Raw genomic sequence first — 17,001 nt, forward strand, 5'->3', positions numbered from 1 at the left:
AAGCTTACAGGCAAAAATTCAGGAATGCCAGGAAGAGGGAGAGTGAGACCCATGTGGAGTTTGCCAGAGTGAAAGAAAACATGTTTGATCGGTGGTGTGAGTCAAAAGGAGTCGGGAAAGACTTCGAAACATTGCGGGACTTGATCCTGGTGGAGGAATTCCAGCAGTGTGTCCACGAGGACATCAAAGTGTACCTGCAGGAAAAGAAAGTACCAAAGTTGTGGGACGCAGCCACCATGGCAGATGATTATGCCTTAACCCACCGAATAGGGGTCCACGAACCTAACTCCTCGCCTAGATCTCCGCAGGGGAGGTGGGGAACAGCAGGTGCGGAGAACGACCATACATGGCGGCGGCCTCGAGATGATTATGGGGACAACTATGATACCCCACCTGTTCGAAATCAGAGGGATGCGGGCCCAAGACAAACTTATAGTTCGGGGGGCCCGAGGCAGACCACGAGTTTTTCCTCCGGGCCTACTTGCGCTTTTTGCAAGAAACCTGGACACTTGATGTCCAGTTGTTACCGCATGAAAAGCGAAGACCCAGAGCGGAGTCCGACTACTACGACTCCAAACGCAATGGCCATTGTGAGAAATCGCCATCAAAAGGGTTACCAACCATTTATTTCAGAGGGGTTTGTGTCACGGGATGGAGCCTCGACTAACCGGAAACCGGTTAGGATATTGAGGGACACAGGGGCACATCAATCTTTAATGCTTGAAGGCATTTTGCCATGGTCCGAGGAGACGGCAACGGGGGATAGTGTTCGTTTACAGGGGATCGGGGGCGGTGTTAGTGCTCCCCTTCATGTCATCCATTTGGAGTCCGATTTGGTGTCAGGACCGGTCACCGTCGGTTTACAAGCCACGCTTCCTGTAGAGGGTGTATCTGTGGTTATCGGGAATGATTTGGCCGGGGGTCAAGTTTATGGTAACCTGAGGGTTGGTAAAGAGCCCAGCAGGGAAAATAACGCCACACCAGCTCGGGATGGCGACAAAAGTGCCAAGTTATTTGTAGGGGGACTGAACTTCAAAACAGAGGAAGAAGTTCTGACCTCTGTCTTCAACAGATATGGGCCGCTGGTGGAAGTGCGGTTGGTAAGAGACTGGGAAACGCAACAGTCAAGAGGGTTCGGCTTTGTCACGTTTGCCAGCACAAAAGACGCCAGAGAGGCAGAGAAGAATTGGAATGGCAAGGATTTGGAGGGTCGGACCATAACAGTAGGGAAGGCATTTCGTAGACGTCGAGAGGTCTACAGGAGAGGACAACTGGGCGGTAGTTTTGGTGGTGGCCGCAATCAATATTATTATGGAGGCTCCCTGAGTTACGGCCGCTCCCGAAGGAAGGATTGGCAAAGTAGTGGCCGAGAAGGAGACCGCTATTCATGGGACTACAGGGACAAGTGGTCCCACCCTAAGTATTAGGGAAGTTCTGAGAAGTTGAAGCACTGAATGCGGCGGAGCCGCCGAGCCAAGATTCCTACACGGATTAACCGTGAACGCCGTTCCTAAAGGCGTCCATGTAGTGAACTTTCATGCACGGACTAACCGTGAACTCCACGTTCCTCAAGGCGCCCATGTAGAGAACTTTCCTGCACGGACTAACCGTGAACTCCACGTTCCTAAAGGCATCCATGTAGTGAATACTCGGCTTGGCCTCCCGGAAAAAGTGCTATCGAGTGGCTTAACTTTGGATCTTTGATCAACCCCTTAACCTTCATTCACAAGAAACTGATGGTCAAAGTCAGAGGGTCATGAGAGGGAGTTTGATTTGGCAGGGACAATGTCGTTGCTGGTGCTTAGTCCAGAGTGAGTTAATCTGGGGGGGTTGTGGTGAAATTTTGGTTGCTTTATTTTTAAGTGATAACTGTGCCCGGGGGGAACTGATAATGTGGGGGGGGTTGAGTTATCTGGTTTGTTTCTCCAAATTGGCCGGCAAAGAAAGTTTTCGCTGGGTTCAAACTTTCTTTCTTGAAGGGGGGGAGTGTTACATATTTATGTGAATGTATGTGAATTACCATTCAGGTCTTTGCTTATCCATGTGTATTAGATTAAGGGTTGTTGTGGTTGGAGGGTCAGAAGCCCTTCTGAAAAGTGTCCGGAAACGGAAGTGACCGGAAACGGAAGAGGAAAAGACACGAGGAAGAAAGCGACGAGTGGTATTCTTCCTCGCCCCGCTCCGACGAAAGGTGGGATCGACCTTGCGCTGCGTGGAAAAGCGGCGTTCCGAAGCCCGTCTGGCGAGAGGAATTACCGGGACGTGTACCTGCCCGGTGGAGACGTCAAGTTGACGTGGGGCCGTGCATCGACCCCGCGTCTGGCCCCGTTCGCGGCCCCGTCTAAACAGACGCGTGCGGGTCGCACCTTGGGGCCTAACGCGCCTTGCAAGTGGCGTGGGGCTTTTGGCTTGCTCTACCGTACCCGCTTCGCGTGGCCACGAGGGGCTGCAACCACGGTGCCTGGTACGATACCTGCCCGGTGGAAAAACGTCCACCCGGGGTTCGTTCAACCGCCCGAGTGCGGCGACGCCGACCAGTATCTTGGTCAGGAGGGGCCCAGAGACATTGTGAGGAGCAGAGACCAAAAGGGGGTCGTGAGTACCGAAGTGAACACACATATATAAGATGGCCATTTTAATCATATAGGGGATTGATTGTGGATTGGGAATTGTTGATGGTGGTTTGCTATTGATTGCTCGGGGAAAATCTCCGTGGTTGTATCATTGAAATTGTATGGTGTCATTACCATTGAAATATATCCTTGAACATCAGTTTTCTCTTGGGTGGAATTCATATGGATTGCGTGGCGAAAGCGCATATATAATACAACTTTCTGGCGAAGTTCCTCTCACGGTCCGGGGGTCACCGAGACCAGGTATTCACCGAGGGGACCACGTAACACTTGCGGACCACGGTAAAGGTGGCACCTAAGCCATGCAGGTGGACCACCCTTAGTTGGCCCCTGCTGGCCATAATTTAAAAAGTGGACGCGTTTTGTGCCCTTTTTGTTTTATGATTAAATAGGCCGCAAGCAAAGAAGTCGTCCAGAACCATCGGCCCAGCAGAGAAGACGTCACAAGGCATCATTATTCTTGGAATGTATGACTGTGCACCAGATGGTGCTTTTGGTGTTTTTTTGTGCATATTGGTGCTTTGGTGCTTTTTGCGTTATGGTGGTAATTGGTGCTGGTGGTATCGGTGCAGTGCAGTGCATGCCTTTCCTCTTCTCAAAAGATCTTCTTTTTGTTTCCCAAAAGACAGGTCCTGGGTTCGCGTGTAAATACCAAGTAGTGTCTTTGTAAATAATGCTCCCCACCGTCAATGTTTAGCTTGAGAATCAATTCCATGATTCGGTTATTCTGTGGGCGTGAGTCTGATAGACAGAATGCAGCGCAGCAGGCGGGACATACTTAGTTGTTTTAAAAATGTCGCACTCAGGGTGAAGTTAATAGTAGAGGGTTACCACACCTGAGTGTCACACTAAGTTAAAGTTCTGTCGGGCCGGGACGGCCCTGGAGGTAATGAGGGTGCAGTGTTGTGGTTTTTAGAACCCTCCACTTTGTAAATATCTGTAAAATTCCCTTATAAATAATCCCCTGTAAATATTCCCATTTTTGTGTAAGGTCAAAGGTCGCACCCTAGTTAGGTCATATTGCAACACGTAGGACACCATAGGCTTCTTCTTTAGTTTTCTCATTAGTATGTGTTCTAGTTAAGGATCTGTTCCCAATAGTTTGACTCTGCATTGTATTAATCAAATAACCTAGGCCCCTTCAATTACCCCCAATCTCTCTCTCTCTCTCTCCAAAGTGCCAATAGCACCTACAGACGGGGCTTGTCCTTCCCAATGCTGTCACATAATCTTATTAGCAGCGTTCGCTGCATTGTGCCGTCGTCGCTGCCTTAGCGCTGGCTCCAAACTCCATTGAACACGAGGTCGGCTCAAGGAAAGAAGGGGCGGAGCCACGGGAAGAGGTGTGGCCTCGCCCACGAGCCGTCGAGGGTGGAGCCAGTGAGCCCTCACTGACCAACCAGGGCTGAGGTGAGCTCGCTAGTGGGCGTAGCCCTATGAAGGCTGCTTGATTTAAACGCGCGATCATATAAGCGCGAGCGCCAAGCCCTTTGACGGACTGCGCCGGGGGATGCTGATGTGAACGAACTGTGCGGGGAGCGCTCGATTGTCACGTTGTTTGAGCGACTTGTGCGAGGGTACCCTCCGAGACGAACGTTGGGCGAGAGAGAGTTGGCACGAAGATTACGTACGCGGCATCCCAGTCCCCCGCATAATTATAAGGTCCAGTCGCGCGCCAACACCAGCTGCCTGCCATTCTTCGCGGCGGACCCGGAGCCTGGAACCATCTGCTTGGACCCTTCTCTTCCTTCCCACCACCACCACCACCACCCCATTCGTGTAAATGTGTTTGTATTGTCCTGGGCGTGTTATACAAGAGTGTATAAGGTTGCCCTATGTCCTTTTATTTCCTCCTTTTGTATATTCTTGCTGCCTTTCGTTTCCTCTTGTAGTGTAGTTAATAAATCATATTTGTTCTTCCTTCACCCTTCTTATTCTTTGGGTTTTTCCTCTCATCCGGTCGCTTTAGTCTTTTCCCCAATTGAATACCGGTGGCACGACATAAGAACCACTTATAATCGGGTCTAGTCTTTGTTAACGGCCTGAGTCATGGCTCGCTTCGCTCGGCGTGTCCATTACAGCCGCGGCTCAGGCGGGGCTCATTTCCTCGCTTACCGGAAGGCGCTGGTAATTAGGTAATAGGAACAATTGGCCTACCACCCTATTCAGCGCTGACCGGAAGTGCCGTCATAGCTCCAGCTCCAGGACCGGCCAGCTTAATAGACATGGGGATTAAACCCCCCTCGGTAAGGGGAGCGCCGTAATCTGAGATCCGCAACAATATATATATGTATGTATGTGTGTGTATATATATACATACATATACTGAAACGCAAAAGAAACTTACCACCTTTGAAACCTTTAAATATCAACAATAACACTGCGTGTAGTAAATGTGTGAACTTATTTGTGGACAATAGTGTCCTCGCTGTCAGACAAAACGGTCACGGATGGTCACTTGAACCTTCAATGGTCACTTCATAGCACAGCTGTTGAACAGCCGTTTTGACTGTCAGTGATTAGCCAAGGGGTACGGGATGATTTTAATGAGCTTCACGTGATGTCTTGATATTGGCTTTAAAAAGGCCAGTGCAAAATGGGCATTTTTACCGAAAAATTTGACCATTTTGACCAACTTCAAAAAGACCGAAAACACAAAAGAAACTTACCACCTTTGAAACCTTTAAATATCAACAATAACACTGCGTATAGTAAATGTGTGAACTTATTTGTGGACAATAGTGTCCTCACTGTCAGACAAAATGGTCACGGATAGTCACTTGAACCTTCAATGGTCACTTCATAGCACAGCTGTTGAACAGCCGTTTTGACTGTCAGTGATTAGCCAAGGGGTACGGGATGATTTTAATGAGCTGCATGTGATGTCTTGATATTGGCTTTAAAAAGGCCAGTGCAAAATGGGCATTTTGACCGAAAAATTTGACCATTTTGACCAACTTCAAAAAGACCGAAAACGCAAAAGAAATTTACCACTTGTTTGAAATGTAATAAAATTGTAACAGTTCAAAATAAAACAAACCAACAATTGCTAATTGAAACATTGGCATTTTATTGATGACATGTCAAGTTTTTGACCAAGATACACCATCTCATCAGTTTGTTCTACAGTACAGAACAGCACAGGGTGCAATGTCAGTCCCCTTTCAATAGCGTGTATGGCCACCATTGTTTTGGATACAGGCAGTGCATCGTCGGTGTATACTGCCTACCAGTCTTTGGATGGATTGCTGCTGGATTCTGTCCCACTCAGTCCTCAATGTCTGAAGCAGCTCTGCCCGTGTCCTGGCCCTGCCAACTACGCGTCTCCCAAGCTCATCCCACAGGTGCTCTATGGGATTCAGGTCAGGGGAGAGCGCAGGCCACTGCATGGTGTTGATGTTCTCGCCTTGGAGAAATGCAGTGGTAAAGCGAGCAGCATGGGGACGAGCGTTGTCATGCTGAAAGGTTCTCAGTTCTGGGTGGTCTAGCAGGAATGGCAGCAGATGAGGTCGCAGGATGTTATCCACATACCGCTGGGCGTTAAGATTCCCATCCACAACCACCAGTGGCGTCCTGTACCGGCCTGATATGGCTGCCCACACCATCACACTTCGGCCACCCCACCTGTTGGCTTGACGCACGCAACAATCGGCATATCGCTCGCCAGTTCTTCTCCAGACACACTCACGCCCATCAGGACTGTCCACACAGAACCTTGACTCATCGCTGAAAGCGACCTCGTTCCACTGCGCCAAGGTCCACCGCTGATGCTGCTGGCACCATCTCTGACGGTTGCGGCGATGGGCAACCGTCATCACGGGGCCTCTGTATGGTCTTCTGGCAGTCAGACCATAGTCATGCAGTCGTCTTCGTGCAGTATCATTGGAGATCCGTGGGTTTGCACGCCCCGGAGTTTCTGCCGCAGTGCGGGATGCTGGACGGAATCGATCCCGCAGGTGACTTCGGACCATCTGCCTGTCCTGCCTTGCAGTGGTGACTCTTGGCCTCCCTGATCGAGGTCTGTCATCTGCAGAGTTGTGGAGGGTGTCTCTGTCCACCAGGGCCGATATCGTCTGGTGTGAACAGCCAAGGCGACGTGCCACCTCACGGTAGCTCAGTCCACCTTGCAACATGCCCAGGGCACGCTGCCGTTGATCCCTTGACAATCGTGGCATGTTGATTGAAATGCCCATTTTGCACTGGCCTTTTTAAAGCCAATATCAAGACATCACGTGCAGCTCATTAAAATCATCCCGTACCCCTTGGCTAATCACTGACAGTCAAAACGGCTGTTCAACAGCTGTGCTGTGAAGTGACCATTGAAGGTTCAAGTGACCATCCGTGACCGTTTTGTCTGACAGTGAGGACACTATTGTCCACAAATAAGTTCACACATTTACTATACGCAGTGTTATTGTTGATATTTAAAGGTTTCAAAGGTGGTAAGTTTCTTTTGTGTTTTCGGTCTTTTTGAAGTTGGTCAAAATGGTCAAATGTTTCGGTCAAAATGCCCATTTTGCACTGGCCTTTTTAAAGCCAATATCAAGACATCATGTGCAACTCATTAAAATCATCCCGTACCTCTTGGCTAATCACTGACAGTCAAAACGGCTGTTCAACAGCTGTGCTATGAAGTGACCATTGAAGGTTCAAGTGACCATCCGTGACCGTTTTGTCTGACAGTGAGGACACTATTGTCTACAAATAAGTTCACACATTTACTACACGCAGTGTTATTGTTGATATTTAAAGGTTTCAAAGGTGGTAAGTTTCTTTTGCGTTTCAGTATACATACATATATATATATATATATAAATATATATATATATATATATATATATATATATATATATATATATATATATATATAATCAACGAACATAACAGCGTGATGAGCGCTGTCCCGATCTCCTGTGGACCGAAGTCCTAGACCAAAGCGTCACCTCCGACCCAAAGGGTCTTCTGGAGGCTTCAGCCCGGCCACTCTGTCAACAGACAGAGATTTATTCATTGGTCCCCATTGGCTAAACATCAAGCAGAGCCGCCAATCCAGATTTCGGGCTTATTAACCCTCGTCAGGACGGCATACTGCAAAAACTCTAACCAATGAGGACCAAAATCGTCTATTAAGATGATCAAGGCACCTCCTAGCTTTAATGGTGAGCACCAGCCACGAATTATGTCTCACACGGTAAATACCGCATAACCCGCAAGGAACCAACAGCCTGTCTGCCACACAGACCATCGTTCCCACCAGTGCAAACCAAAACCAGGGGGTGCGGTGCGATCGGCGGGGATAATAATCAACGAACATAACAGCGTGACGAGCGCTGTCCCGATCTCCTGTGGACCGAAGTCCTAGACCAAAGCGTCACCTCCGACCCAAAGGGTCTTCTGGAGGCTTCAGCCCGGCCACTCTGTCAACAGACAGAGATTTATTCATTGGTCCCCATTGGCTAAACATCAAGCAGAGCCGCCAATCCAGATTTCGGGCTTATTAACCCTCGTCAGGACGGCATACTGCAAAAAATCTAACCAATGAGGACCAAAATCGTCTATTAAGATGATCAAGGCACCTCCTAGCTTTAATGGTGAGCACCAGCCACGAATTATGTCTCACACGGGTCTGGATTATGTCTATGTCTGGATTGGCGGCTCTGCTTGATGTTTAGCCAATGGGGACCAATGAATAAATCTCTGTCTGTTGACAGAGTGGCCGGGCTGAAGCCTCCAGAAGACCCTTTGGGTCGGAGGTGACGCTTTGGTCTAGGACTTCGGTCCACAGGAGATCAGGACAGCGCTCGTCACGCTGTTATGTTCGTTGATTATTATCCCCGCCGATCGCACCGCACCCCCTGGTTTTGGTTTGCACTGGTGGGAACGATGGTCTGTGTGGCAAACAGGCTGTTGGTTCCTTGCGGGTTATGCGGTATTTACCGTGTGAGACATAATTCGTGGCTGGTGCTCACCATTAAAGCTAGGAGGTGCCTTGATCACATATATATATATATATATATATATATATATATATATATAAATATATATATATATATATAAATATATATACACCACCATATGTCTATCACTGGCACCAATCTCGAACAGCGCGATTCGTTTTACCTGACAAAGTTTAATTTTTAAAAACTTCAAATATTATATGCTTCAATGATGTAATGATAATCGTTCGTGTTTCCAAGGCAAGGCACGTTTGAGTAGGCCGAAACAAAATGGCGGCTTAAGAACCCAGTGAGGTGCAGTGGGCTTAACAAGATGGCGGGCCGCCATATTGGTAAGCCACCACATCGGGTTTTTTTTCTTTTGAACACCTCGTTAATAATCTTCAAAAAAGGTTGTTATAACACACCCAAACACCCTGTTTTCATCATTGACATCTGTTGGAGGTCCAGGTGTCTGCATGCAAAGTTTGGGGCTGCTTCGTTTCATGGTTTTGGAGTTATGGAGGAGACAGATGGACAAACAGACACTGCCTTTTATTATTATAGATGAAACAGGTATCCCTGTCTCATCCACATTAACAAGGCATTTGAGTGAAAACAATTTAAATGGACCTGACATTCTGCAGAGTTTGGAACAAAATTATTTCATCGTGAAAGAATGAACGAAACAAGTAAACACAACGTGATGTGATCTATTGAGAGGCCGGCTTACCTTCGAACAGCTGAGTAGCTTTGATTGGCTCCATCGGTGGAGAATCACATGGTTCCTGCTTTACATGATCATTGCTCAAAGCATCCTGGGAAGTCTGAAGAAGGTAGTTTTGGAAAATTTCTGACTTCTCTACTTGAGCTTCACCTGCAAACCATGTGACAACAGTTTATTACAATAATGGAAGGAATAAACAAGCAAATGTAAACCAAAACAATCGTTGTTGTTCTTGGGAAGAAACAGACAACCTAATTTTCGTACTTACTCAACCAAATAGGTCAAGAAAGGCGGGGGTTAATGGGGGAAAAAAACCATCAATATGAAAGGGCAGGGTGGGTCTGAAAATAGAGGAAGTGCATGATGAAATGACAATTTGTTGTTCTCACTGATGTGGAACAGCTGGGTGCATTCCATTGCCTTGTAAAATTTGTTGTGTGAACTCTTAATTAGTGCCCTGAGATTATCATCTTCGCCTCACTACGAGTCTTTTCTGAAAATCAGTCTCAAACATTTGCCACAGCCTTGTTGCACAAGGGGCCACTTTTCATCATCACTTTTTACTCCTCGTTCTTCTGCAGGTGATACCACGCCTCACACCCACTCTATAATAAGATGTATTCTCTTCGTCCACCCCTGGATTATGGTCACTGTCATGAGATTTCACAAGAGCGCGTTGGGCAAAAAGGTGAGAAAATACTTTTCGCACCTCTTTTGTTCAAGGGAACTCAGCCTTTAAATTTTCATTGCATTGTCACGCAATCCCTTCGGTTAACACCGTAGGACCGCGGAGGACCGAACGGCTTTAATGGAGGCGACGATCAAATACAGATTCGGCTATAAAAGCACGGGAGGAAGAATGAAGGGGAAGAAGCACAAGCGCGTACCTGTAGAGGGAATTAACTCAAACGGGAATCCGGAGTAAAATGTACAAAAATAACAGGTTTATTTCGGAACCCGAGAACAAGGAAACGCGATGATAAATAAATAATGTTCCTAGATCGGGATCCCACACACCGACTTCAAATACAAGACACAGGAATGAATGAATAAAAGAAATGTCTCGTCGTGTATTGTGAAATGAGGTGCGAGCTTATCTCCGTCTGTCGTTGTGCGTCCGTCATGCAACGCGGCCCCCTCAGTCCACCTCGCTCGCGCGCTCCGCCAGGCCCCCAGCGACCCGCTGAGTGGCATGCCCCACTCCAAGCGCCTCATTGGCCACACATGAGGTCCCTTTCCCTCACAGCACCGAGCCTCGCTCCAAGCACCGAGCACCGCTCCAAACACCACGAAAATGACGAACCAACGACCACCAGTCAAGAACGCAGGGAAAAGCGCGAATCAACCCAGGCAAGAGTCCAGCGCAGAGCAGAGAGCGAGCTTCAAGCACGAGGGGAGCGAGTACAAATAACCCCAGGAAAGCACAGAGAGGGAAATGGAAGAGACAAACTTCCGGTGAGCCAGCAATTTTATCACTTGCCCTGTGACGTCAGTCCTTCCTCTCTCCAACCAGCGCAGTGACCCTCGTCTTCCAGAATCTTCTTACCGCGCTGGTGTCCTCTCATTGGCCGCGTGCTTCCCGCCCTCCATGTCATGCCATCCTCGTGGACAATCACAAGTCCTTCCCTTCCCTCCAATCACGGGGCAGTCCTCCTGTCCCTCTGTCCCTTCCACAGACCAATCACAGTCCTCCTGGGCGTGGCTGTAGCCTGCCACGAGGCTCGTGCCAGGCTGGCTGGTGATGTGGCTGGCTGCGGCCCATGCGGCAGTGTCCCGATCTGGCTTCCTGCCTGTTTTCTTCCAAGGTCATTGTTGTAAGGGAGGGGAACTAATTAATGTGTGCACTAAGGGACCTATCTAATTTTCTATATGAGAATGCGTTGCCATACGGGACACAGGTTTGGCGACAGGGGGAACGACAAACAAAGGAATGTTATCCATAATCCCTGTACTATTAGCATGCCACGCCCCCCTCGCGGCGGGGACACAAATACGACTTATTACCGACATCCGGGCTAGATACAGAAATTACAGGTAGATTCCCTATCGCGACAGTCGAACCAAGATACCTATTCAGATCTATCTGGCTCTTGTCTAGATATTCCTCTACCCCCCTGACATAACAATATTTCATTCCTCTCATTCAAATATATTGCTTATCTCATCATTTATCATTATATTGTGAGGTGGGAGGGGGGGGGGGGGTGAAAATCCACAACAGGAATGTGGTAAGAATAGTATGGACAATAAATATCTCCTGGTTTAGACACACGGTACGTACAATACTGCAATTAAATGGGCCTATCTTACCGTCAACACTACGCTCTGTGGAATCATAATAAATTCCTTTATTTTCGGTTATTATTGCCGCTAGTGATTTATAGCCATGGCTCCCAAGACAAAACTGTTGCTCGTGGGGAACCAAGTGCAGAAATATTACGGAAAGTAACGTCTTTATCACAGAGAGTGGAGGGTTTGGATAACCTTGGTTGAGGCGAGAGTGCTGCCTCACTGGGCAGACATTATGGTGTTAACAAGTCCAGTATCCACCAAATAAAGTAATGTGCAGAAAACAAGGGGTAGTGAATGCTCTGGTTTTATGACGAGCGAGTGGGTGACTCCGGTAAACCACTCCAGTACATGACTCTAAACGTAACTCCCATGTTTTCAGGATCATAAACACGTGTAAAACAAGTGTGTACTGTATAATACAACACAACAGGGATTTTAAGGACATTTTCCCTGCTTGAGCAGAGGTTAGCCTTGCGGGCCCCATGACAATGTACTGTGTACTGTATAATAAACAACTAATTCCACATCGAATCACAAAACCAATTGGCATGAACATCGCACTGGACCAATACGTCAGCCAACCTTATCTTGTAAAGAATTTATGACTGTCGTTTGGTAAATATCGATGAGAAACCTCAGTTAGCAAAACAAACAAGGAGATTTGCTTTGCAATAGATGTCCCCTACCGGTCCAGATGAATGTTCTTGTTCCAAGCAAAAAGGGCATAACACCATGAAAAATTGGCAAAAAACCCCAGAACTCAAACTTCTGTAACTTATCATAATAAAGCCATGTACCAAGTTTCAGTTGAATATGTTAAAGGGTTTAGAAAAAAAAAAAGAGCAGAAAACCATAGCTGGGACAGACAGATGGACAGACAGACAGACTGAAAGCAAACCCTTCATCCCAACTGGGTAGGGGGCTAATAAACATTTTATAGCAGAGAATTACGAAGTAGAACTATAACATGAAGATTGATGTCATTCAAACCTTTGTCGAGCGTGGAAGACTGGTCCAAAAACTCGGATTCCACCTTCACAGGCACAATAAAATCTGAAAAGAAAACATTGCACTCAAACCCAATTTTGAGGGACATTTCTAAACAAACTCGTCACCACAATACATGTTCAAGAAGTGTTTGCTTTTCAAACTCCGATAAATACTTACTTGAAACATGTTTGAAAAAGTAAACCCAATGATCTGATCAATTGGTCAATGCTTGCCAAAACGAGTAGTTCACATAACCTTTGAACTATATTTACTCTTTACACATTTGTAACACAAAACCCACTGATCGGTTCAAACAAAGACAAACAATAGAATACGACAAGATGTGGTGTATAATGTTTGGATAACATTTTTATCAACTTTTGTGAAACCCTTTCTACTCTCTACTCTACTTACCTTCTGCTCATCTTACCTCCTCTTTTGCTTTGTCAGACCTCTTCGCTGTTTCCACTGGTGTGAGACAAGGTTGTATCTTGTCCCTCTGCTATTTGGAATACTGTAGTTATAGATTTTGTTTTCAAATAAACAGAAGCATGTAAGCTTCTTGGAGATTCACTAGTCAAAGGGATTCACTAGTCAAAGAACAATCTTGGAGATTTAGACTTTGCAGATAATATTTGCTTGCTGAATATGTCAGTGTTTGAGATGCAATCGGAGACAGACGGGCTGGGAAGCATTGCTGTCGTCGAGTCCACCTGGTCCGAGACCGAGTTATTCTATCTATAGTTCAAGCTATCCGAGTCCGAGTCCTGCAGTCTGAGTCCGAGTCCTTGGTATGAAGAGTCCGCTTCCTGTGCTGAAAGTGTATTGTAAAGTGGCAAAAATAGCAATTTTCTTTGTGCTGATGTATTATGTAAATGAATACAATAAAATCTCATATCAAATATCAGTGTGTATTTGTGTATGTGTGTGAGTGTGTGTGCTCCATAACTGCATTAATAAAATGCATGAATGAAAACGGTGTATGGATAAATATAAACATGCTTTTGAAGAGAAATAACGGCTTACATGCATGGAAGGCTTTATCCTTCCTTGGTCAGCCAAACATCACCTCTCAGTGGTCTTTTGATCTGCCCTACTCAAAAAAGGGCCGAGTCTTGAAAACACTATATACTCTCACAGAATAATTAAAGTATATAAATCAAAATATTATTTTGGATTTGAGGATTGCATCTAGTGGACTAAATAAATGTCGAATCTGGAAATTTTAGGAAATTACCGATTCTTATAACAAAGTGTATTTATTCAAGAAAAGCATTAAAACTTAACTTTGTCTACTGTTCGAATGATTATATTGAATGAAGAAAAAATTACGGAATGTGCAGAAAGTGTAACTTCATTGATTGCAATGAAGATAATTAATCAACGGGGTCGACAGGGGTACTTTTTATTTCAGCAATTACGTAAGCAGTCTCTTTTTATTTTTAACCTTTTGGGCATTCCATTTTCATTATATTGATAGAAATGTTAATTTCTATGTTAAATTGATAAAATGTTAAATTTTATAATTATGTTAAATGTTATAAAATGTTAAAAATTAAAAATAATTATATTGATAAAAATGTTAAAATATCATTTCCATATACCTATGAAAATATAAAATTCCCATCCCTACCCCACCCCCTGTCCCCATTCTCTCTCCTCACCCTTCCCATTCCCTTTTCTCTCTCCTCACCCCTCCTCTCCTTCAATACTAAAAATTACATAATTAAATTAAAATGCAAAATGAACTCCATAACCCAAACACTAAAATTTACCTATCCAAACTGCAATGATCTGAAATCAAATTAATATTAAAACATACATTTTTGGGATACTTCATGTTGTGAACAATTATTCTAACCATATTTCGATGATTTGGTAGCTTATTACCCTCGCCAGAGGAGAGGGTATTGTATTTGGGTCTGTTTGTCTGTCTGTCTGTCTTTCTGTCCGCACAGAATAAATATGATTTTCTCTGCAACCATTGGTCCGATTGACAGGAAATTCTCACCATAGGTGCACCTCCACCTGTAGAATTTTTTTGATGATAATTATGATGTCATATGTCACGTGGTATGGGCGCAATCTTGGAAAAACCTGAAAAACTTTTCTATATCTCCAAAAGCGCTGAATATAAAAAATTGACATGACATTGTAAAGAACTCTCCATGAGGAATAACATATGTTAATGATGATGTCATAGGTTCCTCCATTATGAAGTCATAATTCGACAAGTACAAAACTTCATCCGATCAAGATGAAATTTCTTGAGCATAATCTAGGAATAAATTAGTTTAGAAAAAAAAATGATGACGTCATTGGCCACATGGTTCGGCCGCCATATTTGTTTCAACACAAAAGCCTTAAAAACCACTGAAAATACATCCTGGTGAGGGTTTGCAATCTCTGATTGCTCTTTTTCTTGTTTAATCTTCAAATTTTGCATAAAATCATGAATTTTGCTCCTTGTGTATACTCCAATTAGTTAATTTTTTGTTGTACAGTAATATTCGACCACTTCCTCTACTCCTATCAATCCCCTTCACACTGATATTATTTGTTTCAAAATCGCCGATTCAACTAGAAAGGCATTCGCTGGAGAGCGTACCTTTGCCAGGCTGAACAGTTTACGTTTTGTATACCAGTGATAGGCCAGATCTGGATTTGGACCTGAAATAAAATCGAATCGCTTGTTCTTGTCGCCAAACCAACTCATCCATCTGGTTTTGTCATAATCCGTCCACAACCTTTTGAAATATCATGCGATATATCGTTTTTGGCCCGATTACCCAATAGTGAAGAATCACATGGGTTTGAGGGTTGTGGAGTTGCGGCAGAAACCCGAATCCTATCCAGGTTCCTCCTGTTGACTCAATCGTTGCTCTTTATTTCTTCTGGTTCTGGTTCCTTCTGATGACTCCAATGCAGTATTTGGTTTTCTGTTTCATTATGATTGTACCATATCCTGATGCTGTGTGGACTTTGCTTCCCTGCTGATGGGCCTCTGGTAGATTGTAACTGTTGCTGTGTTTTTGCCTGAGGAAGAACTGCTGAAATCTATCTATCTGGGTTCTTCCCAACATCTTTGTTCCTTTCACATTTCATTCTACTTTTTTATGTTTCTCTTTATTTATTCTAATTCTTGCTTCTTCTTTATTTATCTCTTTTTTATCTACCTGTATTGGGAGAAGTGAATTCTTGCAGAATTCTTTTCTGGAAGGCTCACTTGGCTGTGCTTGGATGGGTTTGAGGGTTGTGGAGTAGCAGCTGAAACCTGAGTCCTGTCCAGGTTCCTCCTGATGACTCCATCTTTACTCCTTCTGGTTCCTTCTGTTGACTCCAATGCAGTATTTGGTTTTCCATTTCATTAAAAAAAATTTCAAATTCTCGTATCAGGCAGATCCGTATTCAGGTCTTCACCAAAATTGAATCAATTAGTCCTGGTGACACACCCAACCAGTCCACCAAGTTTCGTCTGAATCTGTCCACAACTTTTTGAGATATCTTGTCCACAGACAGACAGACAAACAGACAGGGGTGTAAACATAACTTCTGCCCACCTTTGGTGGCAGAGGTAATTACATAACCCCAAACCCCAGCCCTAACAAAAAGAAAAGTTTCCATACATGCCATTGAATTTCAATTGTTATTTAATATTTAAATGTTATTTAACATTTTGTTAAGAGTGTACATCAAAAACCATTCAATAGAGGAAATTGAAACTTTACCACACGTTACATGACCAATTGATATAGCGGCCCCGAAGACCCAAAAGACCCCAAGGATCCCAAGGACCCTGAGAATCCAAAAGAGCATTAAAGACCCAAAAGACCATGAGGACCCAAAAGACCCTGAAGACCCTTGAAGGCCCAAAAGCCCCAAAAGACCCTGAGGACTTAAAAGACCCCAAAGACCCTTAATAACTCTGAAGACCCAAAATACCTAAAAACCGCAAAGACCCCAAAGACCAAAATACCCCAAAAGGCCCAAAAGTCCCTGAGGACCCTGGAAAACCCTTAAAGACCCAAAAGACACCAAAGACCAAAAGCATCCGAGGACCCGAGGACCCTTGAAGACCCTTAAAAACCGAAAAAACCCTAACAGGCCCAGACAACACCAAAGACCCAAAGGACACCCATTAAGACTCTCGTAGCAAACAACCAAAAGACGTTTGCCACTCTCATAGCAAAAGTGTGGCTCTCAATGGAACCCTTTCTTCTCCTCTCCCTGCCAATGTTGGAGTACCCCAAATGCAATGTTCTCAGCCCATCCTATTCCTAATCTTCATCGATGATCTCTCCAACTCTGGAAAATCCTCTAACTCTTTGCTGATTACTCCACTCTCTGCTGTCATCACTCATCCTTCTGACAGACAGGCAAGCAGCCTCCTCCCACTCTTCAGACTTGAACAAAATACCACATA

The 17,001-nt window shown here is 45.1% G+C and overlaps 1 protein-coding gene across 4 annotated transcripts in view; it reads right to left on the bottom strand.

The window, feature by feature from the left end:
• LOC137428111 (uncharacterized) overlaps window positions 1-17,001 on the bottom strand; it is a 218,517-nt gene that overhangs the window by 100,604 nt on the left and 100,912 nt on the right. For all 4 annotated transcript variants that reach the window (XR_013623482.1, XM_078778045.1, XM_078778043.1 and 1 more), the window contains 2 exons: window positions 12,579-12,641; window positions 9,303-9,446 (listed from right to left, as the gene is read on the bottom strand). Coding sequence is in view for 3 of the 4 variants with exons in the window: in XM_078778045.1 (XP_078634171.1) it covers window positions 9,303-9,446; window positions 12,579-12,641 (207 nt within the window). In the remaining variant the exon portion in view is untranslated. The remainder of the gene's footprint in view (window positions 1-9,302; window positions 9,447-12,578; window positions 12,642-17,001) is intronic.

The sequence above is a fragment of the Myxine glutinosa genome, chromosome 5, assembly GCF_964187855.1.
Source record: "Myxine glutinosa chromosome 5, kmMyxGlut1.1, whole genome shotgun sequence".
In the NCBI taxonomy this organism is placed as follows: domain Eukaryota; kingdom Metazoa; phylum Chordata; class Myxini; order Myxiniformes; family Myxinidae; genus Myxine; species Myxine glutinosa.